The sequence below is a fragment of the Grammomys surdaster genome, unplaced genomic scaffold, assembly GCF_004785775.1.
Source record: "Grammomys surdaster isolate TR1022 unplaced genomic scaffold, NIH_TR_1.0 126187, whole genome shotgun sequence".
Taxonomy (NCBI): Eukaryota; Metazoa; Chordata; class Mammalia; order Rodentia; family Muridae; genus Grammomys; species Grammomys surdaster.
In genome coordinates, this window is record NW_021620993.1 from 2,628,743 (window position 1) to 2,655,487 (window position 26,745).

The window sequence follows — 26,745 nt, forward strand, 5'->3', positions numbered from 1 at the left end:
CCTTACCAAGTGAACCACCTCCCCAGACCTTAACAAGGTTTTCAGAGCCGTTGCTGCTAAACTCCAGTTCAGAGACATCCAGAAAGTGCCATCATGGACTGGACTTCCCAGGTGTGGCAAATTCAGAAAATCTCACCTGGCACAGAAGGAAGGCTTTGGTATCTCAGGAAGCCCTAACCCTGACAGCATGCAGTACATAAGGAAGACTGAAAAACTTTGTATATAGCTTCTTCCATGGACAGTTCACACCTCCTGAAAGGATGTAAAAATTCATAGAGAAGTTTGAGACCCCCATCTGAATTAAGGTTAGCAAGTTCACAGGCCTAGGTTCCAGGAACTAGCTGGCCACCCAAAGAAAGAACTAGCTAGGAGGCAGGTCACCTAGGTTGTTCCGGGAACTGGCTCACCACAAAGGATAGCAGAATTAAAGATACAGGTTGGCTGAGTTACTCCAGGAAATGGCTCCTTACAATAAGGTCACACTCCTGAATAGAACGTGTACAGGATGTTTCCTCCTCCCCACTCTGGTTTATGACCAGCTAAATAATGAGTTAAGAATTCTCTATTTTTATGATGTGGGTTGGGATTTCTCCACTGTTCCCTCTTGGTTTCCCCCTTCACCCCCCTCACGGTTTTCTCCTTTAAATACCCCTTGCTCCTGAGCCTCAGAGTCAGTGTGCTCCTCTTGTGAGTCTCCACCTCAGCCGGCTGATCCCCAAATTAAGCCTTTTGTGGTTGCATCAAGATCGGTGTCTCGTGAGTCAATGGATGGTCATGATCTCCTGTGGCTTGAGTGGGAGTCTCCCCTATCCGGGGGTCCTTTCACTCCCACGAACAGGATAGGGGTAGGGCAATTTAGTGGGATAATATCCATAGAAGACATCCAGGAAAAGTGTTTTGACAATCATGTTCTTTGTAATTGATGCATGGAATGGTGTGTATTAAACAGATGAAACTCGGGAACATGGGTGGTCCTGCTTTGTGCAAGTAACCAAGACTCTCACAGGTCAGACTCAAGGACTCTCAACTTCCTATCCAATGGGATCCACCAAACCACACTGTGACACATTTTAAAATATCTTCATACTTTAGATTTCATGACACCCCATGAGCAGATGAAGTTTAGAAATATTATAACTCTGATCCAAGGACTTTGCATTCTAAAACTCCTTTTTCTCATCATAAAAACTCATATGTGGGGCACAGGAGATGGCTCAGTCAATAAAGGTGCCTGCCTTGCAAGCTCAAAAACATGAGTTCCATCTCCAGAACCCACTTCAAGAAAACCAGGTGGTGACACATGACTGTAATCCCAACACCAGGGAGGAGACGGGAAGATGCCTGCAGCTCCCTGAAAAACCAACCTAGTATAATAACTGAATCACACATGAAAGGAGAGACTTGGTTTCAAGAAACAAAAGGCAGTGGCACTTGGGAAATGACACTCATAAGTGTCCTCTGGCTTTCAAACACATAACAAACATGTGCATACACACACACAGCACTGGGATTAGGCCATGGGTGAGAAAATATTTACCAAGCATGCACAAGGACCTGGGCTCTATCTCCAGTGCAGCAAAACTGAATCAATAAACAAATAATCCCTCACGAACTAGGCACAAGGTAAGTTTTATTATACAAAAAATATTACATTTATATAAGCTATATGCAAGTATGTATTTTAAAAATCAATGCATAAGATTCAAGCATTTAAAAAAGAACATGGCAGTGTGGCCACCTACTGCCTCAGGAAATTGACAGAAAATGAAACACCTTGAGAAGACATCAAGAAGAAATTCAGCAGCTGAATGGAATACTCTCAGAAGTGCTGGCTCATTCCACAGTGACAATAATAAGCAGAAGGTAGCCGTGCCCAGCCTAGTGCACATCCTTGTTCCAGCCTTGTGTGAGAGCAACACTAGAGCAGGCCGCCAATTGGAAACAACTGAGGGCAAGAACAGTGTTGAGCTCAAGCCTGGAGGATGTATAGCCTTAGCCACTTTCTGTGGAAAGACCTGTCTTTCGTAGGTAACGTTTACAGGTAGAAACCTTTGTGTGGGTCCTTTGTCTACTATATATGTCTCTCACATATATAAGAGAGATTTGGCCCCAAGACCACCCACAAATGTCACTCCCTTGAATAAATGGTTCAGTATTGGCATCCATCATCCCACAGTATATGCTATCCTGGGTTATGGATAACACTGGGCCAATGAAAATATCATGGCCACAGTCACCAGGCTGGGCTGTATAAGGAACACAAACTGTAGAGAGAGGGAGGAGTCCATGTTAAGAATAGATCCAAATACTGTTCACTATTCTCCTGTGGTGGGCTGAAGCATGAAACACCGAGCCCACGAACGTGAGAGCTGTCTGTAATCTCGGAGTGGGGAACACAGAGAGGTCTCCAGGTATGAGACCCTGGGGCCATGAATGCGCCTCACAAAAATGAGTCTGGGTTCTGCATGATGGTAATGTGGGAGGGGAAACTGAGACGAAATGGAAGGAAGGTCACTGGTTATCTTAAATCGTCCTGAGAGCTGAAGGTAAGAATGGGGACTTACAACATATATCAAGTGACCCCAAAACTGAGTGCTGGGACATCGTCTCCATGAAAAGGTCAAACAAGTATATGGAGTAAGGGATGCAGAATCAGGTGTGATGGTATAGTCATACCACCAATGGCTTCTCACTGGGCTACTCACATAGTTTCTAACTCTCTCAACACTTCAGACATTCTTACCCACACAACAAGGAAGTCAGTCACATTAAGGCTCATCTGGATATGAGTTTAGATCATACAGCATGTCTATTCCCAAGAGGAATTACATTACAGAATTACAGAGTCCTACCTCCCATGGAGTCCTGCTCTCTTCCCACACAGAGGGGAGGAAATTGGTCCTTTCCACAAAGGCAGCTGTTAGAAACTGCATAAAAACCTACTATAATCTGTGAATTGTCACAGAAAGAGAAAGAGGTGCTACCCTTACCTAACTAGCACTTACCCAAAACCACTGGTTGGTCATTTGTGGCTATCAAAAAATAGCAGAGACTTAAAGCTGTGATTAGGCAAGAAAGACAGTAATTGAGTTATCAGAGAGGGGACTGGGATGGGTTCTCAAAATATGAGTGGAAATATACAAAGCTATAAACGTAGGGAGGGGAACACTTGCATAAACAGAGTGTCCACAGGCACAGCCCTCTGAAAGCAGTGTTCTGGGTTAAGGCAGAGATCAGTGTGGCAGGTGCTGTCCGTGGTGCTGAAAGGCAGTCCACGTGACACTGATGCTCCACCAAGCCTGGAAATCCCTCTCTCCCCTCTTCTCATCCAGCACTGTGGGTCCTTGCTGCTCTTCTTTCTGGACTGGCTGGAAACTTTTCTATTTTTACATCCCCTCAGAACTAAAGTTAAAATGGCTTGTTTCATGATGGATGTCATCAACTTCAAGAACTGCCAAGTTTCCTACCACCCTTTCAGCATTTTAATTCTCCAAACGGTGGATAAGAGGCCCATGCCCTATCCCTTCTGGTACTCAGCTTGTGCTGAGATTAGCCTCTGATGTCACCATTGATCCACGGGTCACAGATTCTGGGAACGTTCCCAGATTCACGAGCAGGAAGGACAGGAAAATGAAGACCAAGGTAACTGAGCAGTCATTCCCAGGAGAGGGTGGGGGCTTCCTTTTTAAAGGGAGAGCATGGCAGGAAATAAGCCTCACAGAAACCAGGAAGGCCCCACCTTAGAAGAAATACACCTGTCAGGAAATGAACTCAAGCAAAAATGATTTCTCTTATGGATAGGGGGAAGTTAATGCTGGGATTAGAAAGTTATCAGCTCTCCAAACTCTACCAGTGAACAAGGGTCATGTTCAAAACTCAAAAATTCAATGGAGTGTGTAGGTGTTCATTCATTCAATCAGAAAGAGAGAGAGAGAGAGAGAGAGAGAGAGAGAGAGAGAGAGAGAGAGAGAGAAGAGAAGCAGACAAGCAGACAGACAGGCAGAGACAGAGACCAAGACCATAGCACAGCACTAGGACCAGGTCTATATGGCCTCTAAACCACTCTGGGGTGATCTGGTAAAAATTTCAGCCCAGGTGCTTTTATCAAAATTTTTGTTGTCTAGATGTAACAAATGACATCGCTAAAAATCCCCAGATCTCTGGTGTCTGCAGCAGGTCATGATTTTCACTATCAATCCTGTTTCCTAACCCTGACCATGCTTCATAATGGGAACAGGGCAGCCCCAATGGCTGCAGACCAGCTTTGAGAATAAGTTTGACCAGTAAAAGGAGAATCTTTGATGCATGATCTAAGCAGGGCTTTCAGATGCAGGAGGCTCAGGCTAGGCCTCTATAGTCTAGTGACATGACCCAAGTGGCTTATGACTCAAAATGAGATGCTAGGAGGAACAAACCTGATCCAGACAGTATCCCAGAGAAAATCTAGCCGAGTACTCATGGGCCTTGATGCAGCAAGTGAATACTCACTTCTGTGAAGTGTGGTGTGTTTGCTGAGTGTGGGTGTGTTTGCTGTGCAACAGTGCAGTACAATGCCACAGTGAACCAACACACATGCTGGCTGCGAGCTGAACAAACCAAACACTTCGCACTGGCACTGTGGGGTTGTATTCTCGGTAGCCACAGCCTCAGCCCCTCCATACCTCCCACCAGGCTGCCTGACAGCAGCAAGTGCTACTACACAGTTACACACATTTGTTTATTGATTCACACAGAATCATCTTTGTAGCAGCCTACCCATCCATAGTCAGGAAAGATCCAGGGAGTGGAAACCAGTGTGGAACTCATTCTAATTAGCACTCATTTACCCTTCCTTTGCCTGGATGGAAGCAGGATGGCATTTCCTTCTTGAATCAGAAATGTGGGTGAGCCCCAAGGAATAGAGCTTAGGCCTATTTCCATGGCAACTTGTAACAGCAGGATTTCAGGCCTATCGTTCTGGTCAATGTTCAGGAAACACTCTCAAGTGACAGAATATCTGATTGTAAAATGGTGTATTCTCCAGCGACCCCAGTAGGCAGGTCCTTCCTGCTGTCTGCAAAAGGCAGCACTAGCTACATCTACATGGGTCTCATTTCATTTTTAATTCTTAAATTCCCATAGGAAGCAAGCATAGTTGCTACAAATGAAGATGCTCAGAGAAGTCAAGCAGCTTGCTCAAAATCACACATCCAAGAGATGGTGCGAGAATTAGAGCCTTGTTCTACTTGGCACCTCTACTGTGACTTCCCACTCCTCTGATTCCTGGGCGTTATCTAGGAGTAAGGGTATCTTCACTGTCCCTAATGATGGTGCAGAAGCCTCCTCTGCTCCCCATCCAATGAATTAAGGAATAATAGACCCTCGACATCTGTTGTGTCATTTTCAAGGACACACCTCATCCCATGCTTCAGCTTAATCCTTGCTGAGAATGTGGTCTAAGAAGGTAAGGCACATTAAAAAGCTTTGGCCATTTTGAAGGATGTTTTCTCTGGGAGCCAGACACTATGTATAGAGCTTTACGTAGCTAAGAAGTGACAATGCCTTCTGTCCTTGTTATATCACAGAACATGTATGTTACTAGAGAACATGGTTCATCTTCTAAGGATACTATGCAATGTCCAGCCACCCTGACCTTGTCATGTGTGTATGTCTAACTGTGCTTCAGTACCCATGCATGACACAACTGACATAGGTTCATCTGTGGGCAACACACGGCAAAGCACATGACTACAGTCCTGTGGAGACTTGGATCATGCTAAGATGTATGTTTACAACTTCAGATCCTTCAACCTCCCATATCCTTTCTTCATCTGTCACCTTCTGTCACAGGACACCTGAAACTGGTGGGTTATTAACCAGTAAAAGTTTATTTTGCTTGTGATTGTGGAGACTAGAAAGCCCAAGAGTGTGATGTCAAACCTGTGATGGGATCTCTGTGTTATCATCCAAGGCAGAAACAGAAGGACAGGAGAGCACAATCAGCCAGCTCATTCTTGTAACATGTCCATCTCCACACTAACTACACAGATCCACTCAGAAGGGCGTGGCTTCATGGCATCACCACTTTCTGTTAGCCACGCTCCCCTTGTTATTGCCTGTGAGACTCTGTCCAACACAATATACTGGGGATGAAGCTTCCAATGTGGCAAACCATGATAAATCGAGACCCTAGTGCTATCCACTTGAGAAAGGTCCCCAAAGACATCTGATGCTTTCCTCCTTCTGCTGTAACTGCCCTGGGTTGACCCTCACACCTGTCTCCCTGCTGCCTCTCTTGTTTCTACCACATGACAGTCAGAGGGACTTTCTGAAGCACAAACCCAACTGTCTCACCCCTCTTCATGACCTTTCAGCAGTATCTCCTCACACAGAATGAAGCAGGCTCCTCCATGTCTGATCTACCCTTTTGTTGCCAGGACACACCATATTTACCTATTAACACCTCCTGTGCCTCTCCCTCGGCCATCTCTGAAGGATGGGCCACTTGCCAGGTCCACTCAGCCCACACTTCCCAGCCGCCCCATTGTCATCCCAGAAGCCCGACTTTAGCACCATATGGAGCTCTCCCTAGTGTGAGGTGTCTGTACCTTTGGCTAGCACATCTATGGTGCTCCATCTCTCACCTCAGCTTTATCCACCTTATTCCCTAGAATAGGGATCCATCACTTGGTGCAGAGACCACAGCTGACCCCCATGTTGCCTCTGCAGACTGTGCTCCTCCTCTGTAAATGGAAGTAGTCAGAGCTCCAGCCTTGCACGATTACCAGGATAAGATCTAGAAGCCTAGAGGCTGCCCACACACTGAACACCAGGCTAGGAGATCTAATATTTCTGGCCATGCATCTGCATTCAAGCATTTGGGAAAGTAGGAAGAATTTTCCTTTTATTTTAATTTAAAATTCAGTGCCAAATCCTTCAAGTTTTATTTTGGATTCTTATTGCTCTATATGCCCAGAAATAAAGCTCGTTTAAAAAAGAAAGTAGGGGAGGAAATATTGTAGCTTTGACTGTCAATGTGGTATACCCTATCTCCATCCTCAATCAAGGGACTGCCTACATCAGACAGGGCTGTTGCTATGTACATGAAGAATTTTCTTGAGTGTTAACTGATGTGAAAGGGCCCAGCCCACTGTGGGTGGTACCATTCCCTGGGCAGGTTTCTGGTGCTGTAGAAAGAAACAACAAGATCTTAAGCCTGTGAATGACTCATCATGCAGTGTTCCTCCATGATTTCTGTTGTACTTCCTTGGGTAAGTGTTCCCTGGTTAGAGGTAACATTGTGTAAAGCATCAACCAAACCAGCCTTTGATTTGCTGCTCTGGTTCCTGCCCTGACTTCTCTCCGCAATGGACTATGATTTGGAAGTGTAAGCCAAACAAACCCTTTTCTTCCTTAAATTGGGAAGAAAATTTTGGTTAGTGTATTTATCACAGCAACAGAAAGCAAACTGGGACAGAGAGGAAGAGAAGCCAAACACGATACAGTTCTCAGCACAGAGGACAAACTGGGGTGGGTTGAGAAGGTAACAGTCTCTGAGAGCAGCAAGAGGGCAGAGGACTGGGTCACTTCTTAAACCAAACAAGGGTACTTCACAAAAGAAGCACCCCCACTCCCCAACCATAGCTGTCCCAGAGCAAGCCCAGCTGCCCTGTGAAGTGTGACCTCCTTCCTGTAACTGTAAAGATTCTAGGAGAAGGGAGTTGGAATTCCTGCACGATCTAGGAGAATAAATCATGTTGGCACTTTCTTACACAAATACAGAAAACCTCCCCACATTTATATGGTTCCCTTCAACTTAGAGGTTATAGAATTCAAATATTTGTGTAGAATGTAGGGCTTGAGCCTTCAGGGTCTATTATTATAAAAAGCACATTTCTACTAAAAATATAACTTGGTGGGAGAGTCTTTGCTTAGCATCCATGACACTCTGGGTTCAGTCTCCAACAACATGCACGTCTGCACATCATGCATACCACCCGGGTCTGAGGACAGGCACCACAGTCCTCAAGCAGCCACCCGCTTGCTCTTGTGGTTTTGAATCACATTCATTGAGTCTACCTGGGAACTGACCCAGTTCTGACACCAGGTTGTTACTGAGCCAAGCCCCAGGAGTAAAGTCATACACACTGTGTCTCGACTTGTGAACAGTTCTTAAGAGGATGCTGTCCATCGTTAAAGCCAGCTAAGCTCACTGGCAAAGCAGATCTGCCCTCTCCCTGCTGCCCAGGTTCCCTCTCATTCCTAAAGCCCTTCATGCCGCTCTCCCTACCTTCATGAAGCAAACCAGCTCAGAGCTAAGCCCACAGACAGGGCTTAAGGGAGAACCACTGCAGGAGCAGCTCAAAGTTCACTCAGCCAAGAAACAAGGCTTACCATGTGGACTCCCCTATCCACCCACACAGCAGAATCCCTGGGATGAATGGGCAAATGCAGGGGAGGCTGAGACGAGAGGCTGAGAAGGGGAGACTCTCCCGGTCTTCCCTGTTCTTATGGTAAAGTGGAACATATGGACATGAGAAACTAACCAAAGAGCTCACAGCTCCCCGCTCTGGGAAGAAGGGTGTTTCTTAGAAAATAGAGGTCTTACTGGCAAAGGCAGAGTGGTAGGGAGAACGATATTGATCTAGGATAGCAGCGCACTGGGTTCCTGCAGCAGACGGCTGAGTACAGTCTATGGGACTGGGAGCCTCACATAGCCTGGTACTAACGTGCTCCTTTCATGTGGATGTGTGCACAGGTCCATCAGGTAACTTGCACATAGAGTCAGGTGCTGATGGAGGACGTCTTCCTCAATGGGCTCTCCACCTTATTATTTGAGGTAGGGTCTCTCACTGAACCCGTAGCTCATGGATTTGGTTAGGCTCTTGCCAGTGAACTCTGGAGATCTGCCTATCTCACCACCTGGTGCCCCACACAACCCCCAGAGCTGGAGTTACAGATGGGCACCACCTACAGTACTTAGTACCTAGAGTACCACCACATCTAGTTTTTTCATGGGTATTAGGGATACAGACTCACACACTTGGGCTTGTGTGACAAGCATTTTGCACACTGAACTACCTCCCTAGCCCCACTCATGTTTGCTGAATGACATTCTGAGTCAGGTATCCCACTACCCACCCCCGTTTATGAATACACCAGCACCAATTCACAGTCAGGAATGCCCAGAGCAAAATTTATGATTTAATCAAAATCTAGGATTATAATCAAATAGTCTAAAACCTAACAGCATTCCTAAGGGATTAAATACCAAATATCACCAGCTAGGTAGACAGCCATGTTTCCTTGTCTCATGGACGCCCTTAGCAGTCCTGATTGCACAGGCTTACCCTTCCACACCACCCCATTATACACCGCCCTGACCTAGTTCTCCTTGGTGCCGGGAGGAGGGGCATGGCCACTGAGGCTGCTTTGTCCTGTCAGCACCAGATGCTTCATTTTTGCTCACAGCAGGAAACTGGGCTGTACTCAGCACCTGTGAGCACTCAGGGCTCTACAGACAGATGTTGCTAAAACAGTCTGTAAGCCCTGTCGCTGACCTGCAGTCCAGCTAGACTGTGACTGTTGCAGCACACCACTCTGTTCCCACAGGCTGAGAACAGCCTCAGCTGGAACAGCTTACCTTTTCCTTTCTATTCCAGCTCTTCGATACCTCCCCATGGTTCCCAATCTATCTGACCCACGCCTCTCACCCTCATTCCAACCTGTACTGTTAACCACCCTCTGAGCAAACCCCACCTAAGAACCAGCATCTTCTCTCCATGACTCTTACATGTCCGTAGTGAGCTTAGCATCAGTTAACAGATGACTACAAGAATCTCTTCCCACACCAGAACTGACCTGCGCAACAACCTCTGGTGACCTCCAGGAAACTGACTCCAGGTTTATACTGACTTTGGGCTCAGCCCCATGACTTTTAATATGAGATATGCCACGATGGAACAGAAGTTCCTAAAGGCCTTTTAGGCTGCCAGTTCAATGTTACAAGGCATTCTGATACCCTGTGGTCATAGGGAGGAACTGGAAGCCTGTGGGCATGCTCTGCCTCTTTCAGCCCAGGTCTCAAAGTGAAGAGATGCAGGGGGCAGATGCACCTTCTAACAGCAGCAGCAGGGACAAGGTTACGGTCTGTGGCATGAGATCTCAGGGTCATGTGCTTTTGTGCAAAGCTGACCTGTACACTGACCCACAGTGGTCACGCTGATGGCTAACCCACATGGTGTTTACTCTGTGCAGACACTACTCTCAGCATCGTGCAAGTTTCTTCTATTAGTGGCGGGGGTTGGCTGTTATTGTCTCATCTCACACACGTGGCCATAGAGAAAGGCTGATGAGTAGAGAGACTGTGTGAGCTCCCAGGGGTCAAACCTATAACGTCACTGCTCCTTCCAACACATCGTTCTCCCATCTCACACAGGCTTCCGGCTCCTTCCTATGACCCACAGGGTGTTGGAATGCCCTGTAACACTGAACCCCAACTATCTCATCTATTTCACAGTAAGGAAGAGAACTCAGTGTCTAAGAGGAGGAAATGATGCGCCCAAGATCAGACAGACACCTCCTTGGAGTCTGTGCCAATCTTAGAAGCTGTGTCATTTCTTTTACCTCGAGTGCACCCCGACTTCTGCAGCCCTGAAGAATCACCAGCCACCCAGTCATTCAGATTTCTCTCAGGCCCCTTGGATTTGGCTGTGTAAAATTCCCACCTTCTTCCCAACTCAGACCTCACCTTTGCTGTTCCAACTTCTTGTTTATGCCACTGTGCAACCCATGAAGCCTCCTGTTGTTTCTGGCCAGGTCCTTCTCTTAAGTCCCTCTGGAATGTTCTGATCCAACCTGTCCTTACTTCAGGTGTGTGCACTGCTGGCAAGCACTGATGGTAAGGTACCCCGCACAGACACTATTTAAACAATATTGACCACTAAGGTGAGTCAATTTTCCATTTCTTCGAAGTTCATGAGTATGGAGAAAGAAGCTAGGCATGTTACTAGCAGTTCTCAACCAGTGGGTCACAACCCTTTGGGGGCCAAATGACCCTGACACAGAGGTCGCCTAACACCACCAGAAAGCACAGGTATGCACATTATGATTTGTAACAATAGCAAAGGTGCAATTTAAAAATAGCAATGAAAATAAACTTATGACTAAAGGTCACCATAACATGAAGAACTGTATTAAAGAAGCACAGCATTAGGAAGGTTGAGAACTACTGTGTTAGACACTTTCTACGTGCCAGGCACTCTTGAGAGTATGACACTGAATGTTTTTGATGAGTAGAGTATTGGCCAAATCCACTTTGTAATGAATACATGAAATAATTGTTACAAGACATAGTGGTTCAAGCACTTAGAAAGTCTCAACAAGAGTATTAATAGTAGTGGGCAGCCTGAGCTACAGAATAAATTATAGACTAGCCTGGGCTACAGAGTGGGATCCTGCCTCAAAATTTTTTTTTAATTATTTAAAAGAATGAGCTTTCAAAGATGATAGGGTCACTGTGCTGTGACACTGCCATATCACTTTTGGATCCTTTCTGAAACTCTCAAGATTTTGTTTGTAATAAAAATACTTTTTTCATTAGAATTAAGCTCACTTCTTCCTGCTCACGATTTTGACATTAGTGAGGGTTTCTGTCTCTGCCCTGAACAGCAGAGGCTTAGGTCAGCCCCTCAGTGTCCCTGTCCTCTGCTGCTCCTGGATACTCAGTACTGATGTGTAACTTCTAGCCCTTCCAGTCCATTTGCCAAATTGTGCAAGTGCCTGAATCCTTTGTGCAAAGACTCAGGGAATAAGTGAACATCTACTCTAAATGAACGTCCCCTTTGGGATAGCCTGCCAAATGCTTCAGAGGTTTGCTGGTTTGACTGGTTGGTTGGTTGGTTGGTTTTTAGTGTGTGTGTGTGTGTGTGTGTGTGTGTGTGTGTGTGTGTGTGTGTATGGCGGAGTGGGGTGGGGGTTCCTTCTCTTTTTGTTTTTTTCCCATATGTTTTATAAAATTAAAGTCACAACTCCAGCTCAATATAAGTTTCTCCCCTGTCCTCATTGTTTGACTAAAGACACACACACATTCACTTACACATCACCATATACTCACACACAAACACACACACCAGCACACCCACCCAGTGACTTTCTCAGCAAACATAACAGCCCATTCACTGCCTGCTTGAGTGTGAATTGGAACATGGTTTTTGTTTGTTTATTTGTTTGTTTGCTTGTTTGTTTTTCCCTCCACAGCCCAATGCAAGAGCCTCAGTTTCCTCTTTGGGAAGCAGTGCTGACTGATAGATAGCGCCCCTAGGCTACGCTCTTCCCATAGTTATAAGATCCATGTGGGAGATAATAGAAGTCATGTAGACTGCAGCCAGGGCTGAGTCCCATTGTTAATAATAATCAGAAGACCAGTAGCAAGCTCCCTGTCTCCCCCATGCACACAGCTGATCAAGCATCTCCCATTCTGTGGCTCTTCTGGGGGTCAAGAGCTTCTGCAGGCCCAGGGAGCCCCGTGCCTTTGTTTGCTGAGAGCCACACCCATGATACTCTACTAGCTAAACACAGTGGGTATCTGTAAACAGTTTCAGCTATGTTAACCCCCATCTGTGATAGTCATTATAGAAGAATTCACCCTTGAAAGAGCTTCATCAATATTTTAAGCAAACCCTAGAGACAGAGATTAAGTGTGTATTTCCCATCTTCCTTCTCCACCAGGCCAGCCTGCCCATCATCTCAGGAAGGTTTGGGATACTCAAAAGAAGAAATAGCTCCACATCATAGACAATTGGAGTAGAGCATTTTCCTAATTCCATCCTCATGTCTGCCCATGAGGTACCTGGCCTGGGTGCCCCCTGTGTTCCCTGTTCTTGTACACAGCTCTAAATTCCCTACTGAAGCCTAGATTTTCATTCATCTCTGTGTATCTCTCCCCATAACAAAGATTCAGGGGCCCATGAAGTGATCCAGCATTCTGCAGGAGGCACCTGGGGCTGAAGCTGTGCTCTCTGTTTGCTTCTGTGGCCTGCATCTCAGGCCTCTCCTCAGGCTGTTTAAAGCCCCTTTGACTTCTTCAAGGTTTGCTTTCAGTGTACAGAGAAGCCACACGGCAGCAGAGGTGGGGATCCATACTGCTGGCTTTCCTTCTGCCTTCCCCAAAAGCCATCTCGTTGACCCCTGTCCTCTACATACCTGCTAGAGTTGCCTGCAGACCCCTTCCTCCCCTTTACTCCACCCTCCACCATTTATGAAATTGCTGTGAATTCTTGCCAACCTCCCCGTGTCCAGCAGAGACCAGGTACTTTTTTACAACGTTACTCAGTGACTGCTAGGGAACAGGTGAGGGTGTGGCACTTTAAAAGGGAACCTGATCCTCATCGCAGTGTGTGCACCATTAGCAAAAGGTCTTCAGACGTAGGAAGGGTCTTACAAGGTAGAATCATTCATATCCAGCCTTGCTATTTTCCCTTAAAATGACAAATTTTTGTAATTGGAATAGGCAAGGTGCACCAAGGAAACAAGTGCCCTCTCAGAGGCCTCTTTGTGCATATGAGATAGCCTTTCTTCATCCCTCCTCACTATGCTCACTGAGGTTGATGGAGCATCTCTGCAATTGTCCCACAGGTTGATTGCCTGGTTTGCATATAGGATTAAAGCAGCAGGTAGATCATGCCTTTCTCAGGTCAAATGTGCCAACACACTAACAGCTCTGCTTGGACGGTCAGGCTGCTCATGAGTCTTGTTGAGGGCGTGGGAGGGAATCTGCTATGGATACCAAAGCAGTGAGGCTCGAAAAGCCACCATAGCAGGACACATAGCCACAGCCATCTGGTGTAAAGGCTGAGCCCTTCATCTCCATTGCAGAAGGTCACAGCAGGATGGCCCTGCAGCTTAACAGACTGAGAGCCATAAGACTGAATCCAACGGAACTCTTCCCAGAGACCTGCCTAGCAGCCATCTGTTGAATTTCAACCTGAGACACCAGTGCCCTGAAGCTCAGATTCTCCAGGAGCACACAACACAGAAGAACCCCCAAGCTATTGATTCATTGGTCCCTGCATCAGCCCCACCTCATCACCTGCCCTCAGTTCTTCTGACAGGGGCCCATGGTCAGCCCTCTCCAGCAGGGACCTGTTCAAATAATCCCTGGCTTTCTTCCTTTATTGTCTGGCAAATGGACATCACAGTCTCTCCATGGCATCTCCTACTTACAGGGTTTGCAAATTGGACAGGTATGGTTCAGTCTTCACGCCTACTCACATCTGCAGGTAGGAGTTCAGCAGAGGTCTGCGGCCAGAGCTGAAGCTCTGTTTGGAAGGGGTGAGAAAGCCAGAAAGTGCAAAGCAGGTGGGTGATGAGGACTCCTCTCACCCCTTCTTCTCACCCATACTCCCAGCCCACTTGCCAACCTTCCAAAGCTTCATAACAGTGCTTCCCTGAGAAGACTTCCCTAGGGCCATACAACTAGCAGGGTGTCACACTGGACGTGTGCCTAGGGAAAGTCAGAACCCAACCTTTAACCCGAAGCTGCCTTCCTGGAGGGGTCCTGAGGCTGTCCCTGACCCTAAACTCCACAAGCTGAGTCTCCACCTTCCAGTCTCACCCAGAGGGATATCAGCTCTGGGAATCCCGCCTGCCAGAACCTGGATGCTCCAGCATTGCCACCCAGTCTCGGCGCTGCCACCTCTGGGCAACTGGTTGCTGGTTCTAACACCAAGCAGCAACTCCATGGAGGATGTAGTGTCTGACCTCATCACCCTTAGCTCCCTGCCTAGACAAAGCTTAAAGACCCGGCCTCCTTTGTTTCCGGCCACACCCAAGGACACAGCCCAGATGTTCAGCCCATACTACCACCCCACCTTTGGGCTGCTCGGCCTCTGCGGTTAACCCTTAAGAAGCCGCAGCTTCCAGGATGGACCACCGAGCTATTCTTAGCTGCAGTGAGGTATGGGAGCAGTGCATCCATCATGGCGCAGCTCCAAGTCGGGCCTTCCACTCCATCAATAAGCAAGGAGTGCAAAGCTGCATCTTCTTCCTTCCTCTGAAGGCTGCAAGGTGCAAGGGAGGGATGCCACAGGGGCCAGGTGCATTAGGACCGGCACACCCTCCCCATCCTAGCGTGAGGCCGAGGGAGGGGGACTGAGGCCCCGCGCCCCTCCCTCTTTTGTTCAGCTCTGCATCCTCCGGGCCACGCCATCCTCCCGGCACATGCCACCCTCCCGGCACATCCTTCGGAGGGAGGGGGCTTCACGCCCGCAGAGAGAGGGACTGGATACTCCAGCCCCGCCCTGCCATGCGGGGCTCCCCCTCATTGTCCCCAGAGGGGGGGGGGGAGGCTTCGGCGAGACGGGCCCCGCCCCACTCGCGGCGACGCAGGAAGCCTCCGGGGGCGTCCCTGCCGTACCCCCACAGGTCTGGACCCTGATGGCGACCACCCTCAAGCCACAAAGCACTGCGGCAGGGTGGGGACGCTTACGGTGATATGCGGGATGCTCTTCTTCCCCTGATGAGACATGGCCCCTCTGGAGCCCTCCGCCCGGCCGCTGGAACTAACGTCTGCCTGGCGCTCTACCCGGATCTCTCCCGACAGCGCTGCTCGTGAGAGCGGCGACAAAGGCCCGGGAAGGATGAAAGAAAGGACAGAAGCTCCTCTCCCACCGCTGCCCACTCCCCGCTGCTCGGCCCGCCGCCGCTGCTCCCGCTGCCTGCACCGCCCGGCTTGGCAAGGAGGGCGGGAGGAGGAGGGAGAGGCAGGGCGAGAGGAGGGCGCTGAAGACAGACAGCTCCTCCCGGTGGCGGCAGCAGAACCGGATTCGCCCCTTTCGGCTCGAACCAGGAAGCGCTTCCCTTCCGATTCCCCCACTCCGCCCCCGACCCCCGCCCCGCGCCCTCGCCAAAGCCCAGGCCTCGCTCGCGCCACTAGGAGAATATGCTTTTCAGTGGTGTTTTTAAAAGCAAGAAACAGCCTTTGGACGCAATGGCAAAAGCCGTGGGCAGCGCCACAGGTGGCTCTGATCTTTGTGTAACTTGTGCTTAAGATGAAGTGTGGGCCAGGAGCCAGCACCCAGCTAGAAGCATCCTTGGCCCTCCCGGGTCGCACTCAAGGGGCCCCTCTGGCCAGTCCTTCCATGGTCTCCGTTTTTCTACTCCCTTTTCCATATCCAAATCCAAGTCTTCAATGACTCTTGAATAGCCCACCTCAGTCAAGGATAACTCATTTTCCTAGACCCATCTCCAGGGTCTTCGACTCTTTACCCTCTCCATTTCCATTCCCAGGCAGAGGAAAAGCAGCAGAAAGGACTAGCCACGAATCCATGGGTGATGGACTCTGACCCTTCATCTGCTCTCTCCTCTTAGTGTCCTGTCAACATGGCCTGGCAGTGAAGGCTTGGAAAGCTGGACCACTGGTACGAAGGTCTCTACAGCCCTGGGGACAGGGAAGAAACGCGGTTTTCCTGCCTATCATTTGAAGAGTTCGAAGCCCCGGTGTCCCGATGTGGCTCTGGGAAAGGTGGGCAGGAAGCCAGCACACTTCCCCAAGAGGGGACAAAAGATGAACAGGGGAGCCCACAGTAGGCCTCAAAATACCCCAGGCAGGAGTAAGCCATTTGCCTACCAATGAGCTCATTTCCTGCCTGCACAGTCCCTCCACTGACCCTGTGGATAGACCCACTCCTCCACTTCCGGGTTGCCAAGGGAGGTGAGGAGCAGGAAAAAAAAAAAATCCGTGGACCCTGCTAGGGCCTTCCACCACATGGAGAAAGCCAGCTACCTATTCCACCGCAGGAAACCAAGAGCGGTTATAGGCTCAGAGAGAACAGCTTATATCCGGAAACACTAGCCTGTGATTTTCCCCTTTTACAGATAGAAAACTGAAGCTTACAGAGATAAAATAGCGTAAATTGACTGTTGCAGGGCGGCATCAGGAAGCGGATCTCTGCTCATTAAGTCCCGCCTGTGCTCTGGCCCCTAAATTCTCGTTAATGACCGGAAGCTGCGGATGACAGCGCACACTTCTGTCTCCTGGATTCCCTTCCTCGCCAATAAATCATAGGTTCCAGTACCCGGGCATTCCCTGGGGTCAGCCAGGGATTCTGGGCTGGCAAGCTACAGAGAGGGGCTGGGCCACGTGCAAGTCAGAGGGAGGAGCCCTGCTCGCTACTGGCCAAACAGATTGCTGCTCCCAAGCAGACTTCACCGGTACAAAGCTTTACAGCCATCGGCCTCTGGCAACCGCAAACGTTGCGCCTGCGCTGTTGAAACCGCTCCTCCTTCCCAGGAAAGAGCCGTATGGGCGGGGGAGGGGCCCGGGCACCCTTTGCAGGAGTGGTTAAGGCTGGCCCTAGATCCCTACCCTCTGCAACCCATGCTCTGCCGACTTGAGAAAGTAAATTACTCCATCCATCGGGGCCATGAGCTCTTCTGCTCTAAGTCCCCTCCAGAGAGTGCTTCGGTAGGCCTCGGACGCACCCTTTTGTCAGGTCCCTAAGAAGACAGGGAGAAAGGACAGAGGGGACCAGAGGTAAGAACGCAGGAGCAGGTGAAGCAACTAGGGTCCAGAAACGCTAAGGCACATTTACCCGGCCGGCCATGGCAGAGCTGGGGACAAAGCTTGTGTGAATGACCCTGACCAGCGCCGCGAAGCTAGAAGGACAGACAGTTCCGGGCCAGTCACAAAGAGCACTCGCCTACGTGGTATTCCCTTTGAGGGAAGCCGAGACAAACTGCCACTCCCGGGTCACAGATGAAGACAGCTTAAAGAAGGTGAAGCATCTCGATAGGTTCCAGGTAGTTTCTGAGCCCTGAAGCCTTTGGTGGAGCTAGAGAGCCTGTTTCCCACGCGAGGTCGGACTACCAAGGTGGAGATAAAGGGATAGGGAATTGGTCTCTGGCTAGTTCCCTGTTCCTCGCCCCCGCCTCCAGATCCCAGGCGACAGCTTCAGGACCACGGAGAGTTCCCGAGCAGGTGACAGACCCGGAGGCAAGAACACTACCCTCAGACCAGCCCATTTTCTTTCCCCAAACGCCTATCCAGATTACAGTCCTGTTCAAACTCTTCCTCCCTCTGGGTTTACTTTGTGCCTCTCATAGTGTTAACGGAAAGGGCGAATTAATTAAACTGAGAATGATGATAAAACTCTATAGCATTTATTGATCACTCTCTACCTGAATGAACTTAATTCTTGAAATGAATCCACAGCTCTCCCAAGCCAGGGAACTTCTGGAGGGTGCGGCCAGGCTGCCTAGCCAGCCCAGTCCAGAGCTCAAGGGACAGCTCCCAGAGCTACTCCAACTTCTGTTTCCCAGACACGTACACGTGGCTCTGACCTCACCCACCCTGTCCAGGACTCTTCTGTCTAACCATCCGTGTTCCCTGGTAAACTCCAACTTAGAGAAGAAAACCTATAAGGCCCAAGCTCTGACCATGTCTTTTCCTGATGTCCCTCCTCACTTTCAGAAGTCGGGGAGTCCATATGCCTGGGTTCAAAGCCCAGATTCGCCTCCAATTTACACGTCCAGGAGTGTCCTGGATGATTTCTTACTGCCCACCATCTAAATCCTTAGCCACATCGTCCCCCAGGGAGGGGCGAGGAGCAGCTGTATGAACAGAGTCATTCGGTGAACCTCTCCCAGAGCCGGCTGCAGCCTAAGCGCTCCACAATCACTGGGTGAGCAAATAGATGGAGGAAGACAGAGAATGCTCCTCTTTTCACAGAACCCCGGAAGGAGAATGAGACTTAAATTCACCTTACAGGTCCCTTAGCAACAGCTGCAGCAACTTACTTGCCCTCTCAGAACCTGCCTTGGATTTCTGAGGCTATGCTGGCCAACCCTGGCCTATCTTAAACCTCTCTGAACCTCTTGTAGGATGATGTGGGGGAGGGGCCGTTGCAGTCCCCCAGAACCTGGTGGCAGCGGGCCCCCACACTCGCCCTCGCTCCACGCAAGCCTTGGGTCTCCAAGGGCCCCGCCCCCCATGTCCGGCCCACGTGCCCCGAGGGTACCTGGCCATTGTCCCGGCCGAGTGGCAGGTCGCGGGGCGCAGGACACCGGATACGCAACGCTGGCGGTCTGTCATCGCGATCGCCTGGCGAGCTGACAGCAGAGCCCGAGGGTTCGCTCACATCGCTGGCCGTGTCCTCGCTGCCGCCGGGGCACGGCAGGCCCACGGCGTCGGGCCGGCCAGCGCTGCGTGGTGTGCGCGCGGAGCCGCGGCGGCCCACGCTGTAGGCGTCGAAGTCTATGGTCTTGTTCTCGTAGGCGCCCTCCACGGCGGCGAACATGCCGCCGTACTTCTGGCGAGGGGTCTGCGCCGCGCTGCCTGGACGCGCCAGGTACACTGGCAGGTCGTCCTCCGTGTTCCACGCTCGCCGCCGCTCCGCCATCCCCGTCTCCGGCGGTCAGCTCTCGCCACCGCTGACTCCGCGCTGAGCGCCTCGGTGCGGGCCCGTGGCGGCCCAAACGCGACTGCGGTCGGGCAAAGAGGGAGGGAGGAAGGGCCGGGGCGGGGCCCGCGAGGGGCGGGGCCTGGGCGGGGCGGGGCGGAGCCTACGGTGACCAAGGCCAGCGCCACTGCCAGCTACAAAGGACCGCGGAGGCGGGGACGGCGGCCGGGGCGGGGAGGATGGTGACGTGCGGTAGCCGCAGCGCGGAGGGCGGGCAGCCCAGCCGCAGTGCCCTCCACGCACCCGGCTCTCCGCCTCTAGAAGGAGCGCAGGGCGCGGGCAGAGACGGAGTAGGGGCGGTGCGCGGGTGCACACCACACATACACACACATACACGCACGCACGTACACACGGTGAAGCTTCATCTCATATGTGAGAGTTGCACAGACATCAGCATGTCTGTACAAGGGACATGCCCAAATAAGGTACCTCCGCGCTCCCTCCAGACAGCTGGCACATCATAGATACATACACACAAACACACATGCACACACGCACACACACCAGAGATTCTCTGTCAGACAATCCCCATGCATCACCAAAATTATACAAAAATTAAATGAACTTAGATGCACAGTCAGAGGTATACACATCTAACTCCCCATTGGCTCACTCGACACTACTACACTGATTGCCTAATAGGATCTGGCACTAGTGTAGGTGCTGGGGACTGGACTAAGAGTAGAATGAAATCCCTGTTCCCAAGGACCAGCTTTCTAAAAGATGTGATACAAGAATGCAGCCTGCAGAACTCAGGAACAGAAGTCCCTATCCCATAGCAAGGGGGGCATGTTAGCATTACACTCCCAGACGCTTGTAACAGAATCAATGACCCACATTCATGCTGGATACATATCCCAACAACATCTTAGGGTGAAGAATTTCCACACCACTACCAAAAGCAACCTCACAAGGGCCCCCACACACACACACAGGCCTGTAAACTGCTGACAGGGAACCCACGCACATCCCCACCAGACACAAGGGAAGTAGGAAGAACTCTTAAACACTTTGGAGACAGATATGCAGGGACAGACACACATGCAGCAGGCAATCACCCAGATGATGGCCTCCATCTGTGGGCAGCTCCTACATCCTGAATACACTCCACTCTAACTATGCCTGGAGCTTAATGCCTGGAGATTTGGGGAGCTCCTTTAACCAGGAAGAAGTATGGAGACTTGGGGTCTCCTCAGAAGCCAGGCAACAGTCACAGTCCCCTCATTTATTTATGACTTTCTAGCAGAGGGTCATGAGATTCCCTGGGGACCTAGGAATCTCAGCTGTGCTTTCTGGATGGAAGGCTCACAAGCTGCCAGCCCCCTAGCCAGACAAGTCCAAACTGGCAGTCAGGATTGGTGGCGAACAGTAGGAAGCCTGAGTCAGCATCTGTCTTCAGTTGGCTTCCCCGGGCTAGGAGCTGTCCTTTCAGCACCCCACCAAAGGTCAGAGAACTCCAACCTTGGAGAACTCCAGACAGACAGTAAACATGACTGTTGAAACCACAATCAGAGGACTCTGCCACATAGGGTCTACGACATCAGCTGACACTTCATGCCTCCTCTGTGATTAAAGCCAGTCTGTGCTGTGAGCAGGATGCTCCAGCTCTGGGGTTGAGGAAACTAGAGAAGCAAACAGCTGCCTATCCATTGCATTTCATGTGGCTGCTCCTGTCTGCCTGGGACCTCATGATCATCCAATGTCAGTGGGCAGTTGGAAAGCTCCTTCCCTCCTCCCTTTATCTATACCTGACAGGGACTAATGCTGGGCACACGGGACAGTATAAAGTCTTTGTCCTCAGTGTCTATTCTAGTAGGTCCAAGGTCTTCCACCCACCTCACCTATACTTCAGCTCTTCTGTCCCCTTGTTCCTACATCCCATGGAGATTCCATTCACCCAGGTGATTACTCTTGAAATCAGAAGAGCCTCCGGGTTACACTACACTGCAACAGTCCTCAACCTTTAATTGAAAACTCTGAAGCGCAATCCACAACATGTCCTCTGCTAGAAAAGTGGATGCTTCAGTCCACAGTGGACCTACTCCAGGGCCTCACAAGGGTTGATGGTGATTAAATCCATACAGCATAGATAGCTTGGTGTAGTGATGTACACCTTTAATCTCAGCACTCAGGAGGCAAGCATATGTCTGTGAGTTTGAGGCCATCCTGGTCTACTTAATGAGCTGCAGGCCAGTCAGAGTTACATAGTGAGACCCTGTATCAACAACAACAAAAATAACAGAGATTCCGAACATCTGAGTTAGACAAGACTTTCAAAGGCCAAGCTTTCTACTCCATGCTTGGTTCTACAGTCAACATTTTGGGGACACAGTCTCTCTAGATTTGCCAATAGTGATAGAAACCTTATTGATTTTTAAGAAAATCCCAGGCCTGGAGAGATGGCTTAGCAATTACAAGTTCTCTGCCTTGCAGAGAACCTGAATTCCGTTGTCAGCACCCATGTACGATGGCTCACAACTGCTTGTAACCCCAGCCCCAGGGGATCTTATACCATCCACCTCTGGCCTCTGCAGGCATCTGTGCACATGTGGTCACATGCATACTTTCTCACACACACATGGCACACCATCACACAGATAAATACATCAATAATAATGAAATAAAACCTTTAAAAGGAAGAAATGAAAGGTCTGGAGAGAGGAGTTGGCAGCTAAGAAATCTTACTGCTCTTGCAAAGGACCCTGGGCTTGATTCCTAGCATCAATATGAAAGCTCACAAATGACTCCAGCTCCAAAGGACATGGCACCCTTTCGGCCTCTATATTCTCTCGAGTGTTTGTGGTGCACATAAACTCACACATACAAAAAAAATCACGCACACACAAAGAAAGAAAGAAAGAAAGAAAGAAAGAAAGAAAGAAAGAAAGAAAGAAAGAAAGAAAAGGATTTTTAAGAAAGAAAAAAAGCCCATTCCCTCATGAGAGAGAGCCAGCCAGTTTGTGAAGCCAGAGGGTGTAACAAGAGGAAGCACTATGTTTAGGCAGAAGCAAGGAAAATCACAGTTTCCACTTACCAAGTGTTTACCACCTGCCTGGAGCACCCTACCAACAGGAATGCTTTGTACATCCCCCCCCCCACCCCCGCCAACACAAAGCTTGAAAGTACTATTTTAGTCTCATTTTCCAGATTAGGAAAATGTGGCTGAGAGAGATTAAATCCTTTGCCTAGAGGCACAGATGGCAAGGAGACTGTTGGGATGTTAAAGCATAGTCTCCTGCTGAGGCTGCATCCTAACCATTGGGCTTGCTCTCCTTAAAATGATCGCCTCTGACTGAGGTGATCCCCTTAGGAGAAGAGAGAGAAAAGAATGAAAGGGAGTACAGTCAGAAGAGTATGAGATAGGGGGTTAGACTTTCACCCTTAGAATAACCTTGAGCAGTGGTCACCCAACACAGTGTTGGAGAACCACTGCGTAGTCACTGTCTGGGCCAGTCATCTTTCCTCCATCCCTTGCAGAGGGGAAATATCTAATACTCAAATTGTTCATTCTTTGTGTGATGGTCAGTGTTCTACCTACACATCATTGTCCCCTTCAGCCATGCCACATGGTACCTCCACTTTCAAGCTGATGTAATGAGGAGGCCACACTGTAAACCTATCACACATGTTCTCCAGGGAGAAACCAGGTTGGAATACCTAGGCAAGTTTGTCAGCGGCCTTTCCACAACATCTCTGCAACTCAAAGCCAGGAAGGTAAGAGAATCAGAGAATCAGAGGCAGTAAACAGAGGCAGGAACTGAGCTTAAAATGTATGCACCAACAGGGAGTCAGGGATAGTGGCTGGCAGACAACCACAAATGGCATCCAAGGTACCGGATCATGTCCATCCTGTAGTAGACAGCTGTGGCTCTTAGTCCTCCAAGGGAAAAAAGTTATCCTCAGTTAACTCCACCATAAATGTGAGAAGAGCTGACCTTGAGCTCACCCTGGAGACTGTGAAGCTTTCCAGGGCACTGGCAGAGAGGGATATGTCGGAGTATAGCAAAGGGGACAAGCCCAACTTCAAGAAGTATTTTGTGTAGACAAACAAAACAAATACAAAAAAATTACAACTTATCTAAAGAATATTTTGTTGGGCTTAGTAGCATATAGCCTTAATCCCAGAACTCTGGAGGGAGAGGCAGGTGGGTCTCTGTGAGTTTGAGGCCATCCTGGTCTACATAACAAGTTCCAGGCCACCCAGAGCTACACAGTGAGTTCCTCTATTGAAAAAACAAATTTCAGGAAATGGAGTTGCAATTTGTTGTCAAATGTATAGTGCTCTTTGTAAGTCTTCTGGCAAAGTCACGTGCTCATCTGAGACGTGAGATGTTCAGAGAGCATGTGGGGCTTCCTGCATTGTGCCAGAGACAGAGTCAGGCCAGCCAGAGACACAGATCCAGAGTCTCAAATGCCTGCTCTTTCTGCTACTCCCAACACAATACAGTGGACAGAAGAAAATTGCTTAGTGATACTCACACAATCCCTGGGGTCTGTGTGATAACTTACATGCCAAATGGTGTTTGGAGGTGCACTTAATGATCAGGAGACAGAGAAAATAAGCTAGGGTATCTGGGTAGCACCATCCAGGTGAGAACACGAAGAACAAAGGGCAGAAGGAGATGGTGACATAACACCAGAAGCAGAGAGAGTTCATACTACAGTCCTGCCCTTGGAGATGCAGGAGGGATCACAAGCCAAAGCCGGCAGCTGTTCTCTAGATGCAGCAAAGGGCAGGAAGGTGTATTTTCCTTTGGACTCAGAAAGAAATGCATCCTGCTAACACTCTGATGTCTAGACCTACTTCAGACTCTGGTTGCCACAACTAGAAAATACGTGAGTGCTGCAGGGTGGGGTCTCATAACCTGAAAGCTCAAAACTCAGAAAGTAGAGACAGGAGGACCTTTGAGTCTATAAATAACTGTGGAGGTGCTGGCTTTTGCTCACAGTCTCAGGACAATAAGAAGTTAACATGGCGGTAAAGGATATCACTCCTTTGTTTGTACCGAGTAGATTTGATTCATAAGAAAATAGTTTATTCCCCTCCAGAAAAGGAGAATCCTAAACTCATTGCCTTTTTACATCAGGCCAGGCCTTCAAAAACATGGTAACAAATCCATCACCAAACACTAAAAGGAAAAAGGAAATTCTAATTATGATTAAAAAAGCATGTTTTAATGTACAAAATTACACAAAGTATACATTTCAGTAACATAGAAAAATACTTCTGGGTAACAAGAAAACATCCTAATGTACACAAGACAGAATTGTCATTAGAAAGCCTGGTCGTGTACTGAGCCTTAGTTACACATGTCTGAGTGGTGATGAGAAGGGCTGACAACACCAAGCCCTGTGGCCACTGTACAGCCAGCAGCTGAGGGACAGCGATGTCAATCACTGAGTGGAGGTCCTGCTGTCCTGCTGTAGAGCATCCATCAGGAAAGGGGTCTACATGTCACTGGACCATGTCCCTGTGAACACAGAGGCTAACTGGGAGAGGACATGTTGGGCTTGTCAACGTTTTGACCCTGGGTTTGGTAACACAGCTATGAAGAGTGCTTTTAGAGTCCAGCAGTTGGTTACAAGGTTATTGTGCACCTGGGACCTGGTTAGAAAGTATGCAATAAGCCAAATGGTATTGTGCTTTACAGCTGTCCTGTGCTTTCTGCTCCTAGTTCTAGCCCCAAGGGACTAAGGAGGCCAGGGACTCTCTACAGCACACCAATCAGTAATTCTTATACCCTTCCCTCACTGACTATGAAAAGCAGTTTGGAAAACCTGAGCTTCAGATCCTGGTTCAAGGTGGTAGCCTGTGCTCTGACTCCCTCAGAGGTGTCTGTGTGCAGCTTATTTTCAGAGGAGGGACAGAGAAGTCTCTGGTATCTGTCATATTCTTTGGCTGTTGTTCTCACACCCTTCCACTATTCCCCTGGAGAGACTGAGGGAGCCAGTAGGAGTTTGCACAGCTGGTTAGTGGCCCAGGCCAAGTTGAGGGCCCAGGATGTGCATCTGGTCCCTTCTCTTACCCTTCCACTTCTGCTGGCCTTGTATTTGCCTCAGTGAAGAGTCTAAGTGAGAGCTTTACTTTACCTGGTCTCCCCCCATCACTTCCAAGGTCATATTTTGAACACTATATTGTATTACTCTAGTTAGGAATGAAAATGACAGATTGAAATCAAGTTTTCAGCCATGTTTGACAATCTCGTTCATTTTTATCTTCCCTTTTGCTCAACATATAAAGATACCATCAGGCCACCCTTTCTCATAGAAGCAACCACCAAAAATCATGCTTTTGAAGAAAGCCATATCCTTGTGGACTTGGTTCAATCTTCCCATGTCTAAAGAGTCAGACTGGGGAGCAGTCAAAATCAGACCACGAACGAAGGTCAGGTGAAACAAAGAAAATCCACCCTTCAGCCCCACAGTGCACTGACTTATTCCAAATGGTTTTAGGTCCAAGGTATGAATTAACTTTTTTCTAGAACTTTCAGTTACATGGGGAAGTTACAGGTCAGCATCTCTCTAGGGTTTTTCCTTCTCTGCTTCTGTAAGGCACCAGAAAGCCTCAGAGTACTTACATCAAACTGTCATACGTCTAGACATATTGGAAAAATGGGAAACTCCTGCCTGCACAGTTCTTTCCCAGTGAAGAGTAAGGTAAATGCAATAGAGCACAGAAGAAATTCACAGTAGCATCTGGAAACTAAGTTAGTTCAGAGAAGGGCAGGGCTGGAAGGGACTTTGGGTCCACTGTCTGAAAGTGGATAGTCATCTACCCAGCTGCTTCACTTGGCTTCTTGGAAGCATCCCTGCCCAGGCTCCACCCAGGACAATGTCTGCAGGTGACCCCAGCACCCACAGTCTCAGCAAGGGGAACATGAGGAGTATCTGAAAGATGACAGAACTGCCTAGTTCCCTGTTCTCACTTGAGACCTCAAAAAGTCTCACATTTCAAGCCAGGGGTGGCACATGCCAAAAATTCCAGTACTTGGGAGGCAGAAGCAGGGGAATCCAGAGTTCAAAATCAGCCTGAACTACATAAGGCCATGAGACCATCCAAAAAAAAAAAATCCAGAAAGGTGGTTCTAGGCAGGAATGCTTTGGAGAAGCCGAGTGAAGCAGCTGGGGAGATGTAACTATCTACTTTCAGACAGTGAGCCCAAAGTCCCTTCCAGCCCTGACCTTCTCTGAACTAGTTAAGTTTCCAGATGCCACTGTGTGCTCTATTGGATTGTCCCCTCTGCTCCCCACAAAGGCAGAAGGGGGAAGGGAAGGAAGGAGAGGAGGGAGGGAGGGAGGGAAGGAGGAA

The 26,745-nt window shown here is 49.1% G+C and overlaps 2 protein-coding genes across 3 annotated transcripts in view; both read right to left on the reverse strand.

Annotated features, from left to right (window-relative positions):
- Window positions 1-19,470, reverse strand: part of Crmp1 (collapsin response mediator protein 1) — a 49,988-nt gene extending 30,518 nt beyond the window's left edge. Inside the window, exon 1 of one of the 2 annotated variants that reach the window (XM_028758119.1) lies at window positions 18,996-19,470. In XM_028758119.1, the coding sequence (XP_028613952.1) occupies window positions 18,996-19,376 (381 nt within the window). In that variant the 5' untranslated portion in view covers window positions 19,377-19,470. Of the gene's footprint in view, window positions 1-15,466; window positions 15,794-18,995 lie in introns of those variants that run through there. The other variant, XM_028758120.1, reaches the window with a different exon arrangement.
- The window catches only part of CUNH4orf50 (chromosome unknown C4orf50 homolog), a 92,571-nt gene continuing 85,217 nt past the window's right edge, over window positions 19,392-26,745 (reverse strand). Inside the window, exon 11 of the mRNA XM_028758292.1 lies at window positions 19,392-19,693. Coding sequence (XP_028614125.1) covers window positions 19,392-19,693 — 302 coding nt within the window. The remainder of the gene's footprint in view (window positions 19,694-26,745) is intronic.